At 48.7% G+C, this 22,945-nt stretch overlaps 1 protein-coding gene across 1 annotated transcript in view; it reads right to left on the bottom strand.

The window, feature by feature from the left end:
• The window catches only part of LOC143955453 (uncharacterized), a 274,185-nt gene that overhangs the window by 75,198 nt on the left and 176,042 nt on the right, over positions 1-22,945 (bottom strand). Inside the window, exons 5-9 of the mRNA XM_077465497.1 lie at positions 15,323-15,904; positions 3,831-3,969; positions 3,617-3,714; positions 3,370-3,511; positions 468-1,730 (exon numbers count right to left, since the gene is read on the bottom strand). Of these exons, the coding sequence (XP_077321623.1) occupies positions 468-1,730; positions 3,370-3,511; positions 3,617-3,714; positions 3,831-3,969; positions 15,323-15,904 (2,224 nt within the window). The remainder of the gene's footprint in view (positions 1-467; positions 1,731-3,369; positions 3,512-3,616; positions 3,715-3,830; positions 3,970-15,322; positions 15,905-22,945) is intronic.

The following is a 22,945-nucleotide window of genomic DNA, read 5'->3' as shown; positions in this document are numbered from 1 at the left end:
CTTGAAGACGACTTGAGAGAACAGACCTCTTTCAAGAGTTTACACCACAAAATGTACTCAGCCAATGAGAGGTAATGACTCCATTTTTATTTTTCTCCTGCTATCAACGGCCGACACGGTACAACACTTCATCCATGTCTTTGGTGATCTCTGATCTCCTTATCAACTGTTTCTTCCATGATGAAGATCAGCCATGGAGTATATCTGAGGTGTATATCAGGGGGTGCTTCTTCCCCACATATCCAGAAACATTCATATACAAGACATTTCCCGCACTCACTAATACACCTCCAGGGTTGTGTGGGACCCCCTGATGTACAGGAAGACAGGACTTCAGTGAGGAACAATTCCCTCACTCAGGACAGGAATACGGCTTCTCCTCCGTGAGATCTCTGATGTTTGTAAACAAAGGACTTCTGTGGTTTACACTTCTGCCAATCAGATGTAGAAAGTGGATCTACCTCAGTGTTGCGATCTCAGATGTTTGTTAAGACTGAATTTCAGTGAAAAACATTTCCCGCACTCAGGACAGGAATACGGCTTCTCCCCCGTGTGAGATCTTTGATGTGTGTTAAGACTGGACTTCTGCGAAAAACATTTCCCGCACCTAAGACAGCAATATGGCTTCTCCCCCGTGTGAGATCTCTGATGTTTGTAAAAATAGGACTTCTCTGAAAAACATTTCCCGCACTCAAGACAGGAATATGGCTTCTCCCCTGTGTGAGATCTCTGATGTGTGTTAAGAGTAGACTTCTGTGAAAAACATTTCCCGCACCTAAGACAGCAATATGGCTTCTCCCCTGTGTGAGATCTCTGATGTGTGTTAAGACTGGAATTGTGTGAAAAACATTTCCCACACTCAAGACAGGAAAACGGCTTCTCCCCTGTGTGAGATCTCTGATGTGTGTTAAGTCTAGACTGCTGTGTAAAACATTTCCCACACTTAGGACAGGAATATAGCTTCTCTCTTGTGTGAGATTTCTGATGTGTGTTAAGACTAGACTTCTGTGAAAAACATTTCCCGCACCTAAGACAGCAATATGGCTTCTCCCCCGTGTGAGATCTCTGATGTGTGTTAAGACTGGAATTGTGTGAAAAACATTTCCCACACTCAAGACAGGAAAACGGCTTCTCCCCTTTGTGAGATCTCTTATGTGTGTTAAGTCTCGACTGCTGTGTAAAACATTTCCCACACTTAGGACAGGAATATAGCTTCTCTCCTGTGTGAATTCTTTTATGCACAATAAGACCGGATTCAAAGCGGAAACAATTCCCGCACTCAGTACAGTCAAACCTCTTATCCTTAGGAAGGATGGCACCGTCCCACACAGTCTGAGGTTCCTCGGGATAAGAGGAATACGATGGTCCGGCACCGTCCCGCACAGTCTGAGGTTCCTCAGGATAAGAGGAATACGATGGTCCGGCACCGTCCCGCACAGTCTGAGGTTCCTCGGGATAAGAGGAATACGATGGTCCGGCACCGTCCCGCACAGTCTGAGGTTCCTCAGGATAAGAGGAATACGATGGTCCGGCACCGTCCCGCACAGTCTGAGGTTCCTCAGGATAAGAGGAATACGATGGTCCATCTACACTGTGTGGTGCCGGATGGACATTTGAGGTAGTCGGGTTTTCTCCTGGACTATACTGTGTGATGTCCTCATCTTCTACTTTACAGTCTGGAGACAAAGTGAGACAATCCTCTGAGGTTTTCCTCATCTCCCGTCCATCTACTAAAATAGAAATACAAAGATTATTACTAGACATCAGCTGATTGGTTCCCCTAAACCAGGACTCCGCCCACATGAGGCAGCTTTGTCTCTGAGGATCTTACAATTCCCCCCCCCCCCCCATTCAAATTATACATATTATATTCCAGGCCACAGATCTGATTACAATTTTAGTATCTACTGACCTAATGATAATTCTGTAATAAGGTAAAAATATAAAGGTTGTGACTTAGGACAAATTATAAGTAGAATTGTTTAACCACTTCAGCCCCGGACCATTTGGCTTATTATTACTAGACATGAGCTGATTGGTTCCCCTAAACCAGGACTCCGCCCACATCAGGCAGCTTTGTCTCTGAGGATCTTACAATTCTCCCCTCAAGGTAACTAGTAAATGGGTCCTCTGATCTCCTACCAGATCATTTCTTTATTCATGGACCTTAGTCAGAGAGTGAGGAAACAACGAGAACTGTCTTTTATAGGAGTGACAAAAAAAAAATGGCGGATCCATTGAAAACTTGGAAAACATATGATTTCAATGGATCAACCATTTTTAGATTATACAAACCTGGTGTTGAAACAGATTTGCCTGAACAATAATGTCCCATTTCACAAAACAAAGAAGATATTTACCTATCTTTGGTGGGTAAAGAAAAGCGACAGACAGCCTTAGACAAAAGGGTTATACAGACTGTTATCACGTAGAAATCACCCTCGTCCAGCAAAACCCATTGTGTTAGATTTTAGGAGCTGTGTAGATACCTAATCCATCTCTAAATATCCACTGAGTTTGTCCAAAGTTCACTTCAAATGGTGCAGTCAGTATTGTGTTTAAAATACATGTGGTTATAAGTCATTCAAATTATACATATTATATTCCAGGTCACAGATACGATTACAATTTTAGTATCTACTGACCTAATGATAATTCTGTTATAAGGTAAAAATATAAAGGTTGTGACTTAGGACAAATTATAAGTAGAATTGTTTAACCACTTCAGCCCCGGACCATTTGGCTTATTATTACTAGACACGAGCTGATTGGTTCCCCTAAACCAGGACTCCGCCCACATCAGGCAGCTTTGTCTCTGAGGATCTTACAATTCCCCCCTCAAGGTAACTAGTAAATGGGTCCTCTGATCTCCTACCAGATCATTTCTTTATTCATGGACCTTAGTCAGAGAGTGAGGAAACAACGAGAACTGTCTTCTATAGGAGTGACAGTGATGAGGGGATTATAGGACGAGTTTCAGGAGTATGTAATGTACAACATATAGTATATATAGTATATAGTGTATATAGTATATAGTGCAGGGGTCAGGAGTATGTACCATGCAATACACCAACTGGCCGTGAAATCATAACCATCCACCTAATATTGAGTAGGTCCCCCTCTTGCCAAGATTTAAAACACATCCCCCAGATGCCTATGCTGAGAAACGCCTATACCAAAAGTTAACATTTTCCTGCCAGCACAGAGAAGTAAGATTATCGGAGAGAAATCCAGGAATACAGGACGGGGAACACAGCTCAGGAAAGTGACCAGGGGATTGCAGGCTGATATCACCCAGCCCCCGCCCTACTCTGGACCAATCAGTGAGCAGTATGGGGGGGAGGAATGGATTTAGTGTTAATGACCCACCTGTGCTGATCTCTGTGAGAGTGCCGTCCTCTAGAATTAGCCTCAATAGTCCATCCTCCTCCATAGACTGCTGATCATCCCTCACATACCTCTCTTCTTCTTCTGATTTCACCTCAAATTCTATATCCATTGGATCTCCACTCTAAACCAAGAAAATGAGAGAAAATATCATCTGTAAAATATAAGTTTACATAGAAAATCCACACATCTCCATGAATCCATGTTCTAGATGCTCCGTCCTACCAACCTTGTAACAGTGGGGGATGGTGTGACCTTCCTGTGTGGAATCCTGGGAATACAGAGGACGGGGACATCTCTCTGGTGGGTTCCCATTACTGGATCCATCTGTAGGAAACACACACACTGACTGAATACATTGTTTCTATGTGTTTATCAGATGATGGGGGATCTAGGTGGAGCCTCCGTACTGCTCTCTCCTTTACAATAAAGTCTCCTCTTACCCGGTGATGTGAGGGGCGGCTGATTGTCCATCATGACGTCCTTGTAGAGATCCTTGTGTCCTTCTAAATACTCCCACTCCTCCATGGAGAAATAGACAGTGACATCCTGACACCTTATAGGAACCTGACACACACAATGATACAGTCACCATCCAGACACATCCCTTGTCTGTTACTGGATAATGTCCCAGAATTCCCAGAATCCTCCTCACCTCTCCTGTCAGCAGCTCCATCATCTTCTTGGTGACTTCTAGAATCTTCTCCATGTTGTGTCTCTCAGGTTTTAGGGAGTCACATGGAGGCACTGTGATGGTCATATGATCACCGGACTTCACAAGAGGAAATCTCTGTATTGAGGAACCAATAGGAACATCATGTTAGAGTCCCAGAATCCTCCTCACCTCTCCGATCAGGTCTGTGTTTTATTAATAGAGATAAGAGTGATGTCATGTGACCTCCCAGAATCCTCCTCACCTCTCCGGTCAGGTCTGTGTTTTATTAATAGAGATAAGAGTGACGTCATGTGACCTCCCAGAATCCTCCTCACCTCTCCAGTCAGGTCTGTGTTTTATTAATAGAGATAAGAGTGATGTCATGTGACCTCCCAGAATCCTCCTCACCTCTCCGGTCAGGTCTGTGTTTTATTAATAGAGATAAGAGTGATGTCATGTGACCTCCCAGAATCCTCCTCACCTCTCCGGTCAGGTCTGTGTTTTATTAATAGAGATAAGAGTGATGTCATGTGACCTCCCAGAATCCTCCTCACCTCTCCGGTCAGGTCTGTGTTTTATTAATAGAGATAAGAGTGATGTCATGTGACCTCCCAGAATCCTCCTCACCTCTCCGATCAGGTCTGTGTTTTATTAATAGAGATAAGAGTGATGTCATGTGACCTCCCAGAATCCTCCTCACCTCTCCGGTCAGGTCTGTGTTTTATTAATAGAGATAAGAGTGATGTCATGTGACCTCCCAGAATCCTCCTCACCTCTCCGGTCAGGTCTGTGTTTTATTAACCACTTCAGGACCGCCGTATTGCCATTGTACGTCAGCACAATGGCACAGGCAGGCAGAATCACGTACATCTACGTGATTGCCTTCCAGCGGGTGGGGGGTCCGATCGGACCCCCTCCCGCTGTTTACGGCGGTCCGATTCGGTCCAGGAGCGCTCCGTGATGAGGGGATGGCCGTTGGTTTTCGGCCACCCCCTCTGGATCGCTCCTGGCCAATGAGAAGCTTCCTCCCCTGTGTATTGTTTACACAGGAAGGAGGAAGTGATGTCATTCTCCTCGGGGCGGTCTTTTTGACCGGACTACGAGGAGAAGACTAAAAGTAAGTGTGCACCAACACTACACTGACATGTAGGTACACACAGGCACACAAACCCCCCCCCCCGATCGCCCCCCGATCCCCCCCCCCCCCCCAGTCACAGTGTCACTGATTGCATTGATCATTTCTTTACTGATCAATGCATTCAGTGTCAGTTGTGACAGTAAAAACTGTCAGGACAGTTAGTGTTAGGTCCAGGGTAGCCCCCTATTACCCCCCAATAAAGATTTAACCCCCTGATTGCCCCTAGAGTTAACCCTTTCACCCCCTTTTGCCAGTGCCACTAAGCGATCATTTTTCTGATCGCTGCATGTGTCGCTAGGTAGCTAGTTATTTTTTTAGGTTCACCGCCAGGTTTTTATATCGCTAGGTACCCCCATATACTACCCAATAATGTTTTTAACCCCCTGATTGCCGCTAGTTAACCCTTTCACCCCCTTTTGCCAGTGTCACTAAGCGATCGTTTTTCTGATCGCTGCATTAGTGTCGCTACAGTCGCTAGGTAGCTAGTTATTTTTTTAGGTTCACCGCCAGGTTTTTATAGCGCTAGGTACCCCGATATACTACCCAATAATGGTTTTAACCCCCTGATTGCCGCTAGTTAACCCTTTCACCCCCTTTTGCCAGTGTCACTAAGCGATCGTTTTTCCGATCGCTGCATTAGTGTCGCTACAGTCGCTAGGTAGCTAGTTATTTTTTTAGGTTCACCGCCAGGTTTTTATAGCGCTAGGTACCCCGATATACTACACAATAATGGTTTTAACCCCCTGATTGCCGCTAGTTAACCCTTTCACCCCCTTTTGCCAGTGTCACTAAGCGATCATTTTTCTGATCGCTGCATGTGTCGCTAAGTAGCTAGTTATTTTTTTAGGTTCACCGCCAGGTTTTTATAGCGCTAGGTACCCCGATATACTACCCAATAATGGTTTTAACCCCCTGATTGCCGCTAGTTAACCCTTTCACCCCCTTTTGCCAGTGTCACTAAGCGATCGTTTTTCTGATCGCTGCATTAGTGTCGCTACAGTCGCTAGGTAGCTAGTTATTTTTTTAGGTTCACCGCCAGGTTTTTATAGCGCTAGGTACCCCGATATACTACCCAATAATGGTTTTAACCCCCTGATTTCCGCTAGTTAACCCTTTCACCCCCTTTTGCCAGTGTCACTAAGCGATAATTTTTCTGAGCGCTGCATCAGTGTCGCTAGGTAGCTAGTTATTTTTTTAGGTTCACCGCCAGGTTTTTATAGCGCTAGGTACCCCGATATACTACCCAATAATGGTTTTAACCCCCTGATTGCTGCTAGTTAACCCTTTCACCCCCTTTCACCAGCGATCACAGTATAAGTGTCACTGGTGACGCTGGTTAGCCAGTTAGTTATTTAGGTTCCCCGTCAGGTTTTTATATAGCGCCAGGGACCCCCATATACTACCTAATAAAAATTTGAACCCCCTGATTGCCCCTAGTTAACCCTTTCACCACTGATCACCGTATAAGTGTTACGGGTGACTCTGGTTAGTTTGTTTTTTATAGCATTTTATATTCAAATCCGGAAGGCAGTGCTTGGTTTTCGGGGTCCCGTACGTGGCTAGGCTCCCAAAAAGTCCCCCACATGTGGTATCCCCGTACTTGGGAGAAGCAGCAGAATGTATTTTGGGGTGTCATTTCACATATGCCCATAGCATGTGTGAGCAATATATCATTTAGTGACAACTTGGTGCAAAAAAAAAAAAGTTTGTAATATTCCCGCAACTTGTGGCAAAATATAAAATATTCCATGGACTCAACATGCCTCTCAGTAAATAGCTTGGGGTGTCTACTTTCCAAAATGGGGTCATTTTGGGGGGTTTTGTGCTATTTTGGCATTTTATGGCCTTCGAAACTGTGATAGGTAGTGAGGAGTTAAATCAAAAATTTGCACCCTTAGAAATCCTGAAGGCAGTGATTGGTTTTCGGGGTGCCGTGCGCGACTAGACTCCCAAAAAGTCCCACACATGTGGTATCCCCATACTCGGGAGAAGTAGCGGAATATATTTTGGGGTGCAATTCCACATATAACCATGGCATGTGTGAGCAATATATCATTTAGTGACAACTTTTTGTAAAAAATTTTTTTTTTTTTTTTTTTGTCATTATTCAATCCCTTAGGACAAAAAAAATAAATATTCAATGGGCTCAACATACCCATCAGCAATTTCCTTGGGGTGTCTACTTTCCAAAATGTGGTCATTTGGGGGGGATTTGTACTGCCCTGCCATTTTAGCACCTCAAGAAATGAGATAGGCAGTCATAAATTAAAAGCTGTGTAAATTCCAGAAAATGTACTCTAGTTTGTAGACGCTATAACTTTTGCGCAAACCAAAAAATATTCGCTTATTGACATTTTTTTTACTAAAGACATGTGGCTGAATAAATTTTGCCCTCAATGTATGACTAAAATTTAGTTTATTCGATTTTTCTTATAACAAAAAGAAGAAAATATCTTTTTTTTTCAAAATTTTTGCTCTTTTTCCATTTATATCGCAAAAAAAAAAAAAAAAAATCGCAGAGGCAATCAAATACCATCAAAAGAAAGCTCTATTTGTGGGAAGAAAAGGACGCAAATTTCGTTTGGGTGCAATATTGCATGACCGCGCAATTACCAGTTAAAGCAGCGCAGTGCGAAATTGCAAAAAGACCTCTGGTCCTTAAGGTGTTTATTGGTCCGGAGCTGAAGTGGTTAATAGAGATAAGAGTGATGTCATGTGACCTCCCAGAATCCTCCTCACCTCTCCGGTCAGGTCTGTGTTTTATTAATAGAGATAAGAGTGATGTCATGTGACCTCCCAGAATCCTCCTCACCTCTCCGGTCAGGTCTGTGTTTTATTAATAGAGATAAGAGTGATGTCATGTGACCTCCCAGAATCCTCCTCACCTCTCCGGTCAGGTCTGTGTTTTATTAATAGAGATAAGAGTGATGTCATGTGACCTCCCAGAATCCTCCTCACCTCTCCGGTCAGCAGGTAGATGATCTCCAGGGTGAGGTTTAGTATCCTCTCAGTCATGTGACTCCGGTCCTCCTCCATCCTCATTGGTGGTGTCATTTGATCTATACAGGTCTCCTTGTAGACGGATAACTTTGGGAAATGAAAGTAAGAATTATTTGGATGGTGTTGGTCACACAATAATAGGATGTTGGGGGGGAGGGGAGGGATATAGGAGGCTTGATGTTCATTGAAGAACTACTACCCCCATGGGAACACATTTAATTTGGACTGTTTAGGGCGGGGCTTGACAAATGTGCTTTGATTCCAGGAGATGAAAATATCAGAAGCCGTATTTTTCTAACTAACAAATCTTACGGGTGGAACTTGTTCCCGAAGGTGAATTTATCCTTTCTCAGGTAGAGCTGTTTTTGCATTTTTTTTTTTGCAAAATGTAAGGCCTGAAGATTCCATAAATTCCCCCAAAATACGATATATTTTCTTAAAGCGGACACCGTAGAGAATAAAATAGTGGTTGCTCCAAACATTTATGTCACGCAATATTACCGCAAGTAAGGAAACACAAAATTTGAGTAAAAAAAAAAAAAAAAAAGCATTGAACGTAAATTTTAGGGGGCACAAAATCCCAAAAAATTTCCAAATTTTTTGGTAAAATATAAAAGATGAGATTGCACCGAGTAAATAGATACCAAACCTTAAATTTGTTTGCGCTTGTAAAATGGCGACAAACTTCAGTACCTGATTTTTAACCACTTGCTTACTGGGCACTTAAACCCCCCTCAGTCCCAGACCAATTTTCAGCTTTCAGCGCTGATGCACTTTGAGTGACAATTGCGCGGGCATACAACACTGTACCCAAATGAAATTTTTATCATTTTTTTCCCACAAATAGAGCTTTCTTTTGGTGGTATTTAATTACAGCTCGGAGTTTTATTTTTTGCTAAACAAACAAAAAAAGATGCAAAAAAAAAAAAAAAAAAAAAAAAAATCATGTTTTAATAGTTTGTTATAAAATTTTGCAAACGGGTCATTTTTCTCCTTCATTGAAGTGCACTGATTAGGCGGCACTGATAGGCTGCATTGGTGGGCACTGATGGGCTGCATTGGTGGGCACTGATGGGCTGCATTGGTGGGCACTGATGGGCTGCACTGGTGGGCACTGATAGGCATAGTTAAGGCGGCACTAATAGGCACAGATAAGGCGGCACCGATGGGCACAGATAAGGCGGCACTGATGGGCAAAGATGGGCACAGATAAGATGGCACGGATGGGTGGCACGGATAAGTGGCACGGATGGGTGGCACGGATGGGCACTGATAGGTACCACAGATAGATGGGACTGATGGGCACTGATAGGTGGCACTGATAGGTGGCTCTGATAGGTGGCACTGCTGGGCACTGATGGGCGGCACTGCTGGGCACTGATGGGCGGCACTGGGGTGCAGCACCTTTGAGGCAGATTGGGTGGCACTGTGGGTGGCACTGTGGGGTGGCACTGTGGGTGGCACTGTGGGTGGCACTGTGGGCACTATGGGCACTGACAGGGGGCACTGACGGGGGGCACTTACTTTTTCTTTTATTTTTTTTCAGGATGGCACTGCGGGAGGCAGGTGGGCACAGGCAGGTGGCAGGTGGTCCCTTGTATTGATGGCCGTGATCGGGACTGATGTCCCGATCACGGCCGCCGGTGATCGGCTTTTTTTTTCTCTCCTCGCGCTGTCAGCGCGAGGAGGAATAATAGCCGATTACCGGCTCCGTTCTATCACATGATCAGCTGTCATTGGCTGACAGCTGATCACTTGATAAGGGGTCGGGATCGACCCCTTACACGGATCGGTGATCAGGCGAGTCTCACGGACTCGCCGATCACAGAGCGCGCCGCGCGCGCCCCTCAGGGGGCGCGCAGGCCGCTCGTAACCAGGACGACGTCAATAGACGTAGTCCTGAAAATGTAGGTCCGCGCTAATGCCGTCATTTGGCAATAGCGCGGATCTGAAGTGGTTAATATGCTAAACTGATGACCAAAAGGAGGCTTTCAAAGCAGATATATATATATATATATATATATATATATATATATATAACGGTGGAGGTCTGGTGTTAGAATTATCGCTCTCATTCCGGCACGTGTGGCGATATGTAACATGTAAAATGTATATGTGGTGAAGAGGGCACATTTTTTTTTTGAGGGGGAGATTTTATGCTCTTGGGTGTAACTATTTTTTTTACAATTAAAAAAAATATTTATTTTTTTTACTTAACTTAAACTCCCCCCCCTCCCCACCCCACATCACATAGGGGACAAAAAGTAATCTATGTGATGATTTGTTTAGTGATACATCGCTCCCAACTGTCCCGGATTTGGAGGGACTGTCCCGGATGTGGAGGGTCTGTGGAGGGACTGTCCCGCATGTGGAAGGTCTGTGGAGGGACTGTCCCGCATGTGGAGGGTCTGTGGAGGGACTGTCCCGCATGTGGAAGGTCTGTGGAGGGACTGTCCCGCATGTGGAAGGTCTGTGGAGGGACTGTCCCGCATGTGGAAGGTCTGTGGAGGGACTGTCCCGCATGTGGAAGGTCTGTGGAGGGACTGTCCCGCATGTGGAAGGTCTGTGGAGGGACTGTCCCGCATGTGGAAGGTCTGTGGAGGGACTGTCCCGCATGTGGAAGGTCTGTGGAGGGACTGTCCCGCATGTGGAAGGTCTGTGGAGGGACTGTCCCGGATGTGGAGGGTCTGTGGAGGGACTGTCCCGGATGTGGAGAGTCTGTGGAGGGACTGTCCCGGATGTGGAGAGTCTGTGGAGGGACTGTCCCGGATGTGGAGAGTCTGTGGAGGGACTGTCCCGGATGTGGAGAGTCTGTGGAGGGACTGTCCCGGATGTGGAGAGTCTGTGGAGGGACTGTCCCGGATGTGGAGAGTCTGTGGAGGGACTGTCCCGGATGTGGAGAGTCTGTGGAGGGACTGTCCCGGATGTGGAGAGTCTGTGGAGGGACTGTCCCGGATGTGGAGAGTCTGTGGAGGGACTGTCCCGGATGTGGAGAGTCTGTGGAGGGACTGTCCCGGATGTGGAGAGTCTGTGGAGGGACTGTCCCGGATGTGGAGAGTCTGTGGAGGGACTGTCCCGGATGTGGAGAGTCTGTGGAGGGACTGTCCCGGATGTGGAGAGTCTGTGGAGGGACTGTCCCGGATGTGGAGAGTCTGTGGAGGGACTGTCCCGGATGTGGAGAGTCTGTGGAGGGACTGTCCCGGATGTGGAGAGTCTGTGGAGGGACTGTCCCGGATGTGGAGAGTCTGTGGAGGGACTGTCCCGGATGTGGAGAGTCTGTGGAGGGACTGTCCCGGATGTGGAGAGTCTGTGGAGGGACTGTCCCGGATGTGGAGAGTCTGTGGAGGGACTGTCCCGGATGTGGAGAGTCTGTGGAGGGACTGTCCCGGATGTGGAGAGTCTGTGGAGGGACTGTCCCGGATGTGGAGAGTCTGTGGAGGGACTGTCCCGGATGTGGAGAGTCTGTGGAGGGACTGTCCCGGATGTGGAGAGTCTGTGGAGGGACTGTCCCGGATGTGGAGAGTCTGTGGAGGGACTGTCCCGGATGTGGAGAGTCTGTGGAGGGACTGTCCCGGATGTGGAGAGTCTGTGGAGGGACTGTCCCGGATGTGGAGAGTCTGTGGAGGGACTGTCCCGGATGTGGAGAGTCTGTGGAGGGACTGTCCCGGATGTGGAGAGTCTGTGGAGGGACTGTCCCGGATGTGGAGAGTCTGTGGAGGGACTGTCCCGGATGTGGAGAGTCTGTGGAGGGACTGTCCCGGATGTGGAGAGTCTGTGGAGGGACTGTCCCGGATGTGGAGAGTCTGTGGAGGGACTGTCCCGGATGTGGAGAGTCTGTGGAGGGACTGTCCCGGATGTGGAGAGTCTGTGGAGGGACTGTCCCGGATGTGGAGAGTCTGTGGAGGGACTGTCCCGGATGTGGAGAGTCTGTGGAGGGACTGTCCCGGATGTGGAGAGTCTGTGGAGGGACTGTCCCGGATGTGGAGAGTCTGTGGAGGGACTGTCCCGGATGTGGAGAGTCTGTGGAGGGACTGTCCCGGATGTGGAGAGTCTGTGGAGGGACTGTCCCGGATGTGGAGAGTCTGTGGAGGGACTGTCCCGGATGTGGAGAGTCTGTGGAGGGACTGTCCCGGATGTGGAAGGTCTGTGGAGGGAGTGTCCCGGATGTGGAAGGTCTGTGGAGGGACTGTCCCGGATGTGGACGGTCTGTGGAGGGAGTGTCCCGGATGTGGACGGTCTGTGGAGGGACTGTCCCGGATGTGGAAGGTCTGTGGAGGGACTGTCCCGGATGTGGAAGGTCTGTGGAGGGACTGTCCCGGATGTGGAGAGTCTGTGGAGGGACTGTCCCGGATGTGGAAGGTCTGTGGAGGGACTGTCCCGGATGTGGAAGGTCTGTGGAGGGACTGTCCCGGATGTGGAGAGTCTGTGGAGGGACTGTCCCGGATGTGGAGAGTCTGTGGAGGGACTGTCCCGGATGTGGAGAGTCTGTGGAGGGACTGTCCCGGATGTGGAGGGACTGTCCCGGATGTGGAAGGTCTGTGGAGGGAGTGTCCCGGATGTGGAAGGTCTGTGGAGGGAGTGTCCCGGATGTGGAAGGTCTGTGGAGGGAGTGTCCCGGATGTGGACGGTCTGTGGAGGGAGTGTCCCGGATGTGGACGGTCTGTGGAGGGAGTGTCCCGGATGTGGACGGTCTGTGGAGGGACTGTCCCGGATGTGGACGGTCTGTGGAGGGACTGTCCCGGATGTGGAAGGTCTGTGGAGGGAGTGTCCCGGATGTGGACGGTCTGTGGAGGGAGTGTCCCGGATGTGGACGGTCTGTGGAGGGACTGTCCCGGATGTGGACGGTCTGTGGAGGGACTGTCCCGGATGTGGACGGTCTGTGGAGGGACTGTCCCGGATGTGGACGGTCTGTGGAGGGACTGTCCCGGATGTGGAAGGTCTGTGGAGGGACTGTCCCGGATGTGGAGAGTCTGTGGAGGGACTGTCCCGGATGTGGAAGGTCTGTGGAGGGACTGTCCCGGATGTGGAAGGTCTGTGGAGGGACTGTCCCGGATGTGGAGAGTCTGTGGAGGGACTGTCCCGGATGTGGAAGGTCTGTGGAGGGACTGTCCCGGATGTGGAGAGTCTGTGGAGGGACTGTCCCGGATGTGGAGGGACTGTCCCGGATGTGGAGAGTCTGTGGAGGGACTGTCCCGGATGTGGAAGGTCTGTGGAGGGACTGTCCCGGATGTGGAAGGTCTGTGGAGGGACTGTCCCGGATGTGGAGAGTCTGTGGAGGGACTGTCCCGGATGTGGAGAGTCTGTGGAGGGACTGTCCCGGATGTGGAGAGTCTGTGGAGGGACTGTCCCGGATGTGGAGAGTCTGTGGAGGGACTGTCCCGGATGTGGAGAGTCTGTGGAGGGACTGTCCCGGATGTGGAAGGTCTGTGGAGGGACTGTCCCGGATGTGGAAGGTCTGTGGAGGGACTGTCCCGGATGTGGAGAGTCTGTGGAGGGACTGTCCCGGATGTGGAGAGTCTGTGGAGGGACTGTCCCGGATGTGGAGAGTCTGTGGAGGGACTGTCCCGGATGTGGAGAGTCTGTGGAGGGACTGTCCCGGATGTGGAGAGTCTGTGGAGGGACTGTCCCGGATGTGGAGAGTCTGTGGAGGGACTGTCCCGGATGTGGAGAGTCTGTGGAGGGACTGTCCCGGATGTGGAAGGTCTGTGGAGGGACTGTCCCGGATGTGGAAGGTCTGTGGAGGGACTGTCCCGGATGTGGAGAGTCTGTGGAGGGACTGTCCCGGATGTGGAGAGTCTGTGGAGGGACTGTCCCGGATGTGGAGAGTCTGTGGAGGGACTGTCCCGGATGTGGAGAGTCTGTGGAGGGACTGTCCCGGATGTGGAGAGTCTGTGGAGGGACTGTCCCGGATGTGGAGAGTCTGTGGAGGGACTGTCCCGGATGTGGAGAGTCTGTGGAGGGACTGTCCCGGATGTGGAGGGACTGTCCCGGATGTGGAGGGTCTGTCCATAAATTTGAAACAAGGTCCCTCCGTTTTTCTCTCCTCCTCATTTGTCCCTCATTTTGTCTCTGATCTATATAGTTTTATATAAAATTCACTTTTTATCTTTCAAAAAGTGTTTCCCAGGACTAAACCTTTCATCTAAATTGCTGCATTTGTAAATTCCAAAAGCCAATATAAAGGAACAGTAGCGGTAAAAAAAAAAGCACTTGTGGGTTTAACCAATCATTTTTTTTTTTTTTTACAATTCCTCTTTAAGGGGGCGTGTCCTATCACAACATACTTTTGCTAATAGGTGTCCCTCGTTCCCATCTCGGAAAGTTGGGAGGTGTGGTACTGTACATCAACGCCACCGAATGAGGGTGTCAAATAATGTCGTCTGTCCCTTATGACTATCAGTTTGGTGGTGAGCAGTGCGGGGTGTACCAAGATGGCCGACGCCACTTTCTGACTGCAGCCTTACCGATTGGTTTTTGAAACAGAATCACAGATCTACAATACTGTATTCCAGGATATACGAGGGGAGGCCAATAAGTCCTTACCCTCAGCAAGATCCAGATGTGCCAGGGATCTGAAATCTAGTCCGCTGACTCTTCCTTCCCTACATATCCACCTCCTATGGCAGGGATATGCAGTTAGTGGACCTGCAGCTGTTGCAGAACTACAAGTCCCATGAGGCATAGCAAGACTCTGACAGCCACAAGCATGACATCCAGAGGCAGAGGCATGATGGGACTTGTAGTTTTGCAACAGCCGGAGGTCCGCTAATTGCAGATCCCTGTCCTATGGTCACGCACTTCTCACCTCTGTGGAACAGACCTTTAATACCATCTGCTTAGAAGTATTCCGAATTGGAGGAAAACCAGATATCAAGGACAGGGCACAGGAGGGGTGTAGGAGGACAGAGTGGCATCGCTAGGGGGGAAGCGGGGGGTGCATGCTGCACCCAGGTGATACCCGCCAGAGGGGTGACACCCGACACTGTACTGAGAGAGGTGCCATGGCTCTCACTTCTTCCTCCTTCCCCTGCACACTCCAGTGTCTCCTTGGCTCCCTGCGATGGTCGGGGGGGAGGGGGGCGGGGGTAGTTGGACATAATATTGTGAGGCAGACAGCTCAGGGGAGGAGTCCCATAGCCCACCATAGCCCAGTGCCCGCATGTCCTCCGGGAACCGCAATCCCCTATTATCGTGACAGGCAGACGGGGAGAGGCGGCCGGCAGACGGGGAGAGGCGGCCGGCAGACGGGGAGAGGCGGCCGGCAGACGGGGAGAGGCGGCCGGCAGACGGGGAGAGGCGGCCGGCAGACGGGGAGAGGCGGCCGGCAGACGGGGAGAGGCGGCCGGCAGACGGGGAGAGGCGGCCGGCAGACGGGGAGAGGCGGCCGGCAGACGGGGAGAGGCGGCCGGCAGACGGGGAGAGGCGGCCGGCAGACGGGGAGAGGCGGCCGGCAGACGGGGAGAGGCGGCCGGCAGACGGGGAGAGGCGGCCGGCAGACGGGGAGAGGCGGCCGGCAGACGGGGAGAGGCGGCCGGCAGACGGGGAGAGGCGGCCGGCAGACGGGGAGAGGCGGCCGGCAGACGGGGAGAGGCGGCCGGCAGACGGGGAGAGGCGGCCGGCAGACGGGGAGAGGCGGCCGGCAGACGGGGAGAGGCGGCCGGCAGACGGGGAGAGGAGGCCGGCAGACGGGGAGAGGAGGCCGGCAGACGGGGAGAGGTGGCCGGCTGATGGAAGACGGGGAGAGGTGCCGGAAGACGGGGAGAGGTGCCGGCTATCCCAATTACACTCCTCAGTAAGGATGAGCTCTGGCGTGTTCGCACAGCCCACGTGCAGAGCCCGCCAGGAAGTCGGCACTGCGCTGCACTTATCTCACTGCCTGTGATCAGCGCAGCGCCGACTTCCTGGCGGGCTCTGCACATGCTCGTTGCGAACACGCCGGAGCTCATCCTTACCCCTCAGAGCTGATGGAGTCTGGGCTCCTCCTCCACACTGACTGTATATCCACGACAGGAGGAGGGGCCTAGGAGGAAGGACATGTGTATGTACGTAGATGTAGAGAGGGGAGATATACACGGGAGGGGTACATTAGTGGGATTACATGGGGGGGTTACATTTGAGAGATTGCATGGGGGTTACATGGGGGGGGTTGAACATAAGGGGATTAGATTGGGGGGGGGGATTACATGGGGGGGTTACATTAGGGGGCTTGCACAAGGGAAGAGCTGTGCTGCTGTGCTAGCCTGCTCATTGCCCCGGGGTATCTCCGTGACCGATGTGGGGGGGATGGGGGTGACACCAAACCAAGTGACACCACTGGGAGGGCATAGTTGGGCGTTTGTTTAGAGGAACAAAATTACTAGAATTTATCTCCAATATGAAGAGAATGTTCCGGCCCCGTAAGTGGGGGAATGTTCTGCCCCTGAAGGGGGTAATCTAGGTCTCCACACTATATATGTGTGTATCATCATCTGCTGGAGATAAAAAGACGTCACAGTGACTATGGAGGAAGAGGACGGACATGACGGGGGGGTTACTGTGTGTAAATAGAAAATAAGATCTTATTACCTCCTCTCTGCTTTCTCCCGACTCCCCTCTCACCAGAAACATCCTATTTATAACCTGACATCACTTCCTGTCTTCCATAGAGACTTCCTGTCTCTATGGTAGAAGTGAGAAGATCACCACCTTGTGGAGCTCAGAGGAACTGCAGCCCCCGAGAAACGTCTCGTAGTGTGAACACGGCCTTGTGCTGTGTGTGTATGTACTGAATATCCTTATAGATGGGGGTCATCTCCGCTCCCACCAAGGGGGACATGTATGTAAATCAATTTAAATGGACATTTTTAATTTGCAATTTATTTAAAGCGGAGCTCCACCCGAATTACAACTCCTATGCCCTTATGATTGTCTTGTTGTGTAATTGCAGGATATTCCCTCCTTACCTTGCTGCTGGCATCTTCTGTCTTTTTCTCTTTTTGAATTTCCTGGTCCTGGAGATTTCGGATAGGGGCGGTGCGGCTGCGGGCATGGGCGGGGCTTCAGCGGCAGGTCTGCGCTTCCTGTTGGCCGCACTGTCTCCTGGGATCGTTTTTTTTTTTTAAATTTCCCAGGAGTCTGTGCGGCCCCCAGGCTCGAGTTCTCGCACGAGGAAGAAAAAGGAAGTGACGTCATGACGTCACCCACGTTCAGAGGGCGGTTCACAAACCGCCATTTGAATCGTGGGCAAAAGGTAATACTGACCAGTATACCTGTTCAGTATTACCTGTGAAGACCAGACGCAGCACGAGGACAACGAGGAGCACGAGGAGCACGAGGAGCACGAGGACAACGAGGAGCACGAGGAGCACGAGGACAACGAGGAGCACGAGGAGCACGAGGACCATGAGGAGCACGAGGAGTCAGCTTTCATTCAAAATAAACTAACACCTAATCTGCTAAATCAACGTACTATACTATTGTCTAAAATGTTAAAATAAATATCATTTAATATTGCCTTTTTTAGAAATGATTTTCTTTCTTTTTTTTTTTTTTTTTTGTGAATAGATGCACATATAATGTAGAAAAATATTTATTTTTATTTTTTCAATGATTTTTAATTTCAGCTTGTATCTATTTCAAATAAAAGCCACAACTAGTGTTTAATTATTTTTATTATAAAAGGTATTTTTTCGGTCTAATTATTATATATATATATATATATATTTTTTTTTTTTAAATAAAAGAAATAAATACCTCCTACAGTACACAACTAAAAGGTAAAAAAAAACGATTATTAAAAACAAAAATATAAATAAGAATTTACTTAAATAAAAATAAATAAAAATAATTATTTTTTTATAATATTATATATATATATAATATTATAAAAAAATTATTATTTTTATTTATTTTTATTTAAGTAAATTCTTATTTATATTTTTGTTTTTAATAATCGTTTTTTTTTTACCTTTTAGTTGTGTACTTTTAAAAATTGTAGGAGGTATTTATTTTTTTTTTTTTACATTTATATTAGATTTTATAAAAGTATGCTACACGTACACGTACACTGCTCGCTGCATTTCATTAGCAAATCTATTTTTTATCCTTAAACCCGTCCTCCCCTTTTAAATTATTTTTAAATGTAAGAGGGTCCTTCTCCTACTGACCTCCAATGTAAGAGGGTCCTTCTCCTACTGACCTCCAATGTAAGAGGGTCCTTCTCTTACTGACCTCCAATGTAAGAGGGTCCTTCTCCTACTGACCTCCAATGTAAGAGGGTCCTTCTCCTACTGACCTCCAATGTAAGAGGGTCCTTCTCCTACTGACCTCCAATGTAAGAGGGTCCTTCTCCTACTGACCTCCAATGTAAGAGGGTCCTTCTCCTACTGACCTCCAATGTAAGAGGGTCCTTCTCTTACTGACCTCCAATGTAAGAGGGTCCTTCTCTTACTGACCTCCAATGTAAGAGGGTCCTTCTCCTACTGACCTCCAATGTAAGAGGGTCCTTCTCTTACTGACCTCCAATGTAAGAGGGTCCTTCTCCTACTGACCTCCAATGTAAGAGGGTCCTTCTCTTACTGACCTCCAATGTAAGAGGGTCCTTCTCTTACTGACCTCCAATGTAAGAGGGTCCTTCTCTTACTGACCTCCAATGTAAGAGGGTCCTTCTCCTACTGACCTCCAATGTAAGAGGGTCCTTCTCCTACTGACCTCCAATGTAAGAGGGTCCTTCTCCTACTGACCTCCAATGTAAGAGGGTCCTTCTCTTACTGACCTCCAATGTAAGAGGGTCCTTCTCCTACTGACCTCCAATGTAAGAGGGTCCTTCTCCTACTGACCTCCAATGTAAGAGGGTCCTTCTCCTACTGACCTCCAATGTAAGAGGGTCCTTCTCTTACTGACCTCCAATGTAAGAGGGTCCTTCTCCTACTGACCTCCAATGTAAGAGGGTCCTTCTCTTACTGACCTCCAATGTAAGAGGGTCCTTCTCCTACTGACCTCCAATGTAAGAGGGTCCTTCTCTTACTGACCTCCAATGTAAGAGGGTCCTTCTCTTACTGACCTCCAATGTAAGAGGGTCCTTCTCTTACTGACCTCCAATGTAAGAGGGTCCTTCTCCTACTGACCTCCAATGTAAGAGGGTCCTTCTCTTACTGACCTCCAATGTAAGAGGGTCCTTCTCTTACTGACCTCCAATGTAAGAGGGTCCTTCTCTTACTGACCTCCAATGTAAGAGGGTCCTTCTCCTACTGACCTCCAATGTAAGAGGGTCCTTCTCTTACTGACCTCCAATGTAAGAGGGTCCTTCTCCTACTGACCTCCAATGTAAGAGGGTCCTTCTCTTACTGACCTCCAATGTAAGAGGGTCCTTCTCCTACTGACCTCCAATGTAAGAGGGTCCTTCTCTTACTGACCTCCAATGTAAGAGGGTCCTTCTCTTACTGACCTCCAATGTAAGAGGGTCCTTCTCTTACTGACCTCCAATGTAAGAGGGTCCTTCTCTTACTGACCTCCAATGTAAGAGGGTCCTTCTCTTAGTGACCTCCAATGTAAGAGGGTCCTTCTCTTACTGACCTGCAATGTAAGAGGGTCCTTCTCCTACTGACCTCCAATGTAAGAGGGTCCTTCTCTTACTGACCTCCAATGTAAGAGGGTCCTTCTCTTACTGACCTCCAATGTAAGAGGGTCCTTCTCTTACTGACCTCCAATGTAAGAGGGTCCTTCTCTTACTGACCTCCAGTGTAAGAGGGTCCTTCTCCTACTGACCTCCAATGTAAGAGGGTCCTTCTCCTACTGACCTCCAATGTAAGAGGGTCCTTCTCCTACTGACCTCCAATGTAAGAGGGTCCTTCTCTTACTGACCTCCAATGTAAGAGGGTCCTGCTCCTACTGACCTCCAATGTAAGAGGGTCCTTCTCCTACTGACCTCCAATGTAAGAGGGTCCTTCTCTTACTGACCTCCAATGTAAGAGGGTCCTTCTCCTACTGACCTCCAATGTAAGAGGGTCCTTCTCTTACTGACCTCCAATGTAAGAGGGTCTTTCTCCTACTGACCTCCAATGTAAGAGGGTCCTTCTCTTACTGACCTCCAATGTAAGAGGGTCCTTCTCTTACTGACCTCCAATATAAGAGGGTCCTTCTCCTACTGACCTCCAATGTAAGAGGGTCCTTCTCTTACTGACCTCCAATGTAAAAGGGTCCTTCTCCTACTGACCTCCAATGTAAGAGGGTCCTTCTCTTACTGACCTCCAATGTAAGAGGGTCCTTCTCCTACTGACCTCCAATGTAAGAGGGTCCTTCTCTTACTGACCTCCAATGTAAGAGGGTCCTTCTCTTACTGACCTCCAATGTAAGAGGGTCCTTCTCCTACTGACCTCCAATGTAAGAGGGTCCTTCTCTTACTGACCTCCAATGTAAGAGGGTCCTTCTCTTACTGACCTCCAATGTAAGAGGTTCCTTCTCCTACTGACCTCCAATGTAAGAGGGTCCTTCTCTTACTGACCTCCAATGTAAGAGGGTCCTTCTCCTACTGACCTCCAATGTAAGAGGGTCCTTCTCTTACTGACCTCCAATGTAAGAGGGTCCTTCTCCTACTGACCTCCAATGTAAGAGGGTCCTTCTCTTACTGACCTCCAATGTAAGAGGGTCCTTCTCCTACTGACCTCCAATGTAAGAGGGTCCTTCTCTTACTGACCTCCAATGTAAGAGGGTCCTTCTCTTACTGACCTCCAATGTAAGAGGGTCCTTCTCTTACTGACCTCCAATGTAAGAGGGTCCTTCTCTTAGTGACCTCCAATGTAAGAGGGTCCTTCTCTTACTGACCTGCAATGTAAGAGGGTCCTTCTCCTACTGACCTCCAATGTAAGAGGGTCCTTCTCTTACTGACCTCCAATGTAAGAGGGTCCTTCTCTTACTGACCTCCAATGTAAGAGGGTCCTTCTCCTACTGACCTCCAATGTAAGAGGGTGCTTCTCTTACTGACCTCCAATGTAAGAGGGTCATTCTCTTACTGACCTCCAATGTAAGAGGGTCCTTCTCTTACTGACCTCCAATGTAAGAGGGTCCTTCTCTTACTGACCTCCAATGTAAGAGGGTCCTTCTCTTACTGACCTCCAATGTAAGAGGGTCCTTCTCCTACTGACCTCCAATGTAAGAGGGTCCTTCTCTTACTGACCTCCAATGTAAGAGGGTCCTTCTCCTACTGACCTCCAATGTAAGAGGGTGCTTCTCTACTGACCTCCAATGTAAGAGGATCCTTCTCTTACTGACCTCCAATGTAAGAGGGTACTTCTCTTACTGACCTCCAATGTAAGAGGGTCCTTCTCCTACTGACCTCCAATGTAAGAGGGTCCTTCTCCTACTGACCTCCAATGTAAGAGGGTCCTTCCCCTACTGACCTCCAATGTAAGAGGGTCCTTCCCCTACTGACCTCCAATGTAAGAGGGTCCTTCTCCTACTGACCTCCAATGTAAGAGGGTCCTTCTCCTACTGACCTCCAATGTAAGAGGGTCCTTCTCCTACTGACCTCCAATGTAAGAGGGTCCTTCTCCTACTGACCTCCAATGTAAGAGGGTCCTTCTCTTACTGACCTCCAATGTAAGAGGGTCCTTCTCCTACTGACCTCCAATGTAAGAGGATCCTTCTCTTACTGACCTCCAATGTAAGAGGATCCTTCTCTTACTGACCTCCAATGTAAGAGGGTCATTCTCTTACTGACCTCCAATGTAAGAGGGTCCTTCTCTTACTGACCTCCAATGTAAGAGGGCCCTTCTCTTACTGACCTCCAATGTAAGAGGGTCCTTCTCCTACTGACCTCCAATGTAAGAGGGTCCTTCTCTTACTGACCTCCAATGTAAGAGGGTCCTTCTCTTACTGACCTCCAATGTAAGAGGGTCCTTCCCCTACTGACCTCCAATGTAAGAGGGTCCTTCCCCTACTGACCTCCAATGTAAGAGGGTCCTTCTCTTACTGACCTCCAATGTAAGAGGGTCCTTCTCCTACTGACCTCCAATGTAAGAGGGTCCTTCTCCTACTGACCTCCAATGTAAGAGGGTCCTTCTCCTACTGACCTCCAATGTAAGAGGTCCCTTCTCCTACTGACCTCCAATGTAAGAGGGTCCTTCTCTTACTGACCTCCAATGTAAGAGGGTCCTTCTCCTACTGACCTCAATGTAAGAGGGTCCTTCTCTTACTGACCTCCAATGTAAGAGGGTCCTTCTCTTACTGACCTCCATGTAAGAGGGTCCTTCTCTTACTGACCTCCAATGTAAGAGGGTCCTTCTCTTACTGACCTCCAATGTAAGAGGGTCCTTCTCCTACTGACCTCCAATGTAAGAGGGTCCTTCTCTTACTGACCTCCAATGTAAGAGGGTCCTTCTCCTACTGGAGGCTGTGTGTGTTAATGGGCACAGGTGAGTCTCCATTGATGGGCACAGTGAGGCTACGTTGATGGGCATACTGGGGTTGTCTCGGCTATTGCTGGGCTTTGTAATGATAATTTTAGGAAGTTGATGGGTCTCACCAGTCTGTTGATGGCACTCTGTCTGTACGGACTTTTAATTGTGTTCCCTGATTGTGGAGTATCATTTGTGATTTTAGTGTATTTGGTTTCTTCCCTCAATTGAGCGTTTTCTTGTTGTAGCTGTTGCATTGTAGACAGTGGCGTAACTAGAACCTTCAGGGCCCCGATGCAAGAAACCATGAAGGGCCCCCCTGAACCCCAGCCAGGGCCCTTCCCTCCGAGTCCGGTGGTGGAACTCCAGGGCGTGGTCACAGGTATGACCTTT

Source organism: Lithobates pipiens, unplaced genomic scaffold, assembly GCF_037356315.1.
Source record: "Lithobates pipiens isolate NorthernLeopardFrog02 unplaced genomic scaffold, aLitPip1_a1.2 Scaffold_35, whole genome shotgun sequence".
NCBI classification, from domain to species: domain Eukaryota; kingdom Metazoa; phylum Chordata; class Amphibia; order Anura; family Ranidae; genus Lithobates; species Lithobates pipiens.
The sequence above is the reverse complement of the archived record's forward strand: the minus strand, read 5'-3'. Positions and strand labels throughout refer to the sequence as shown.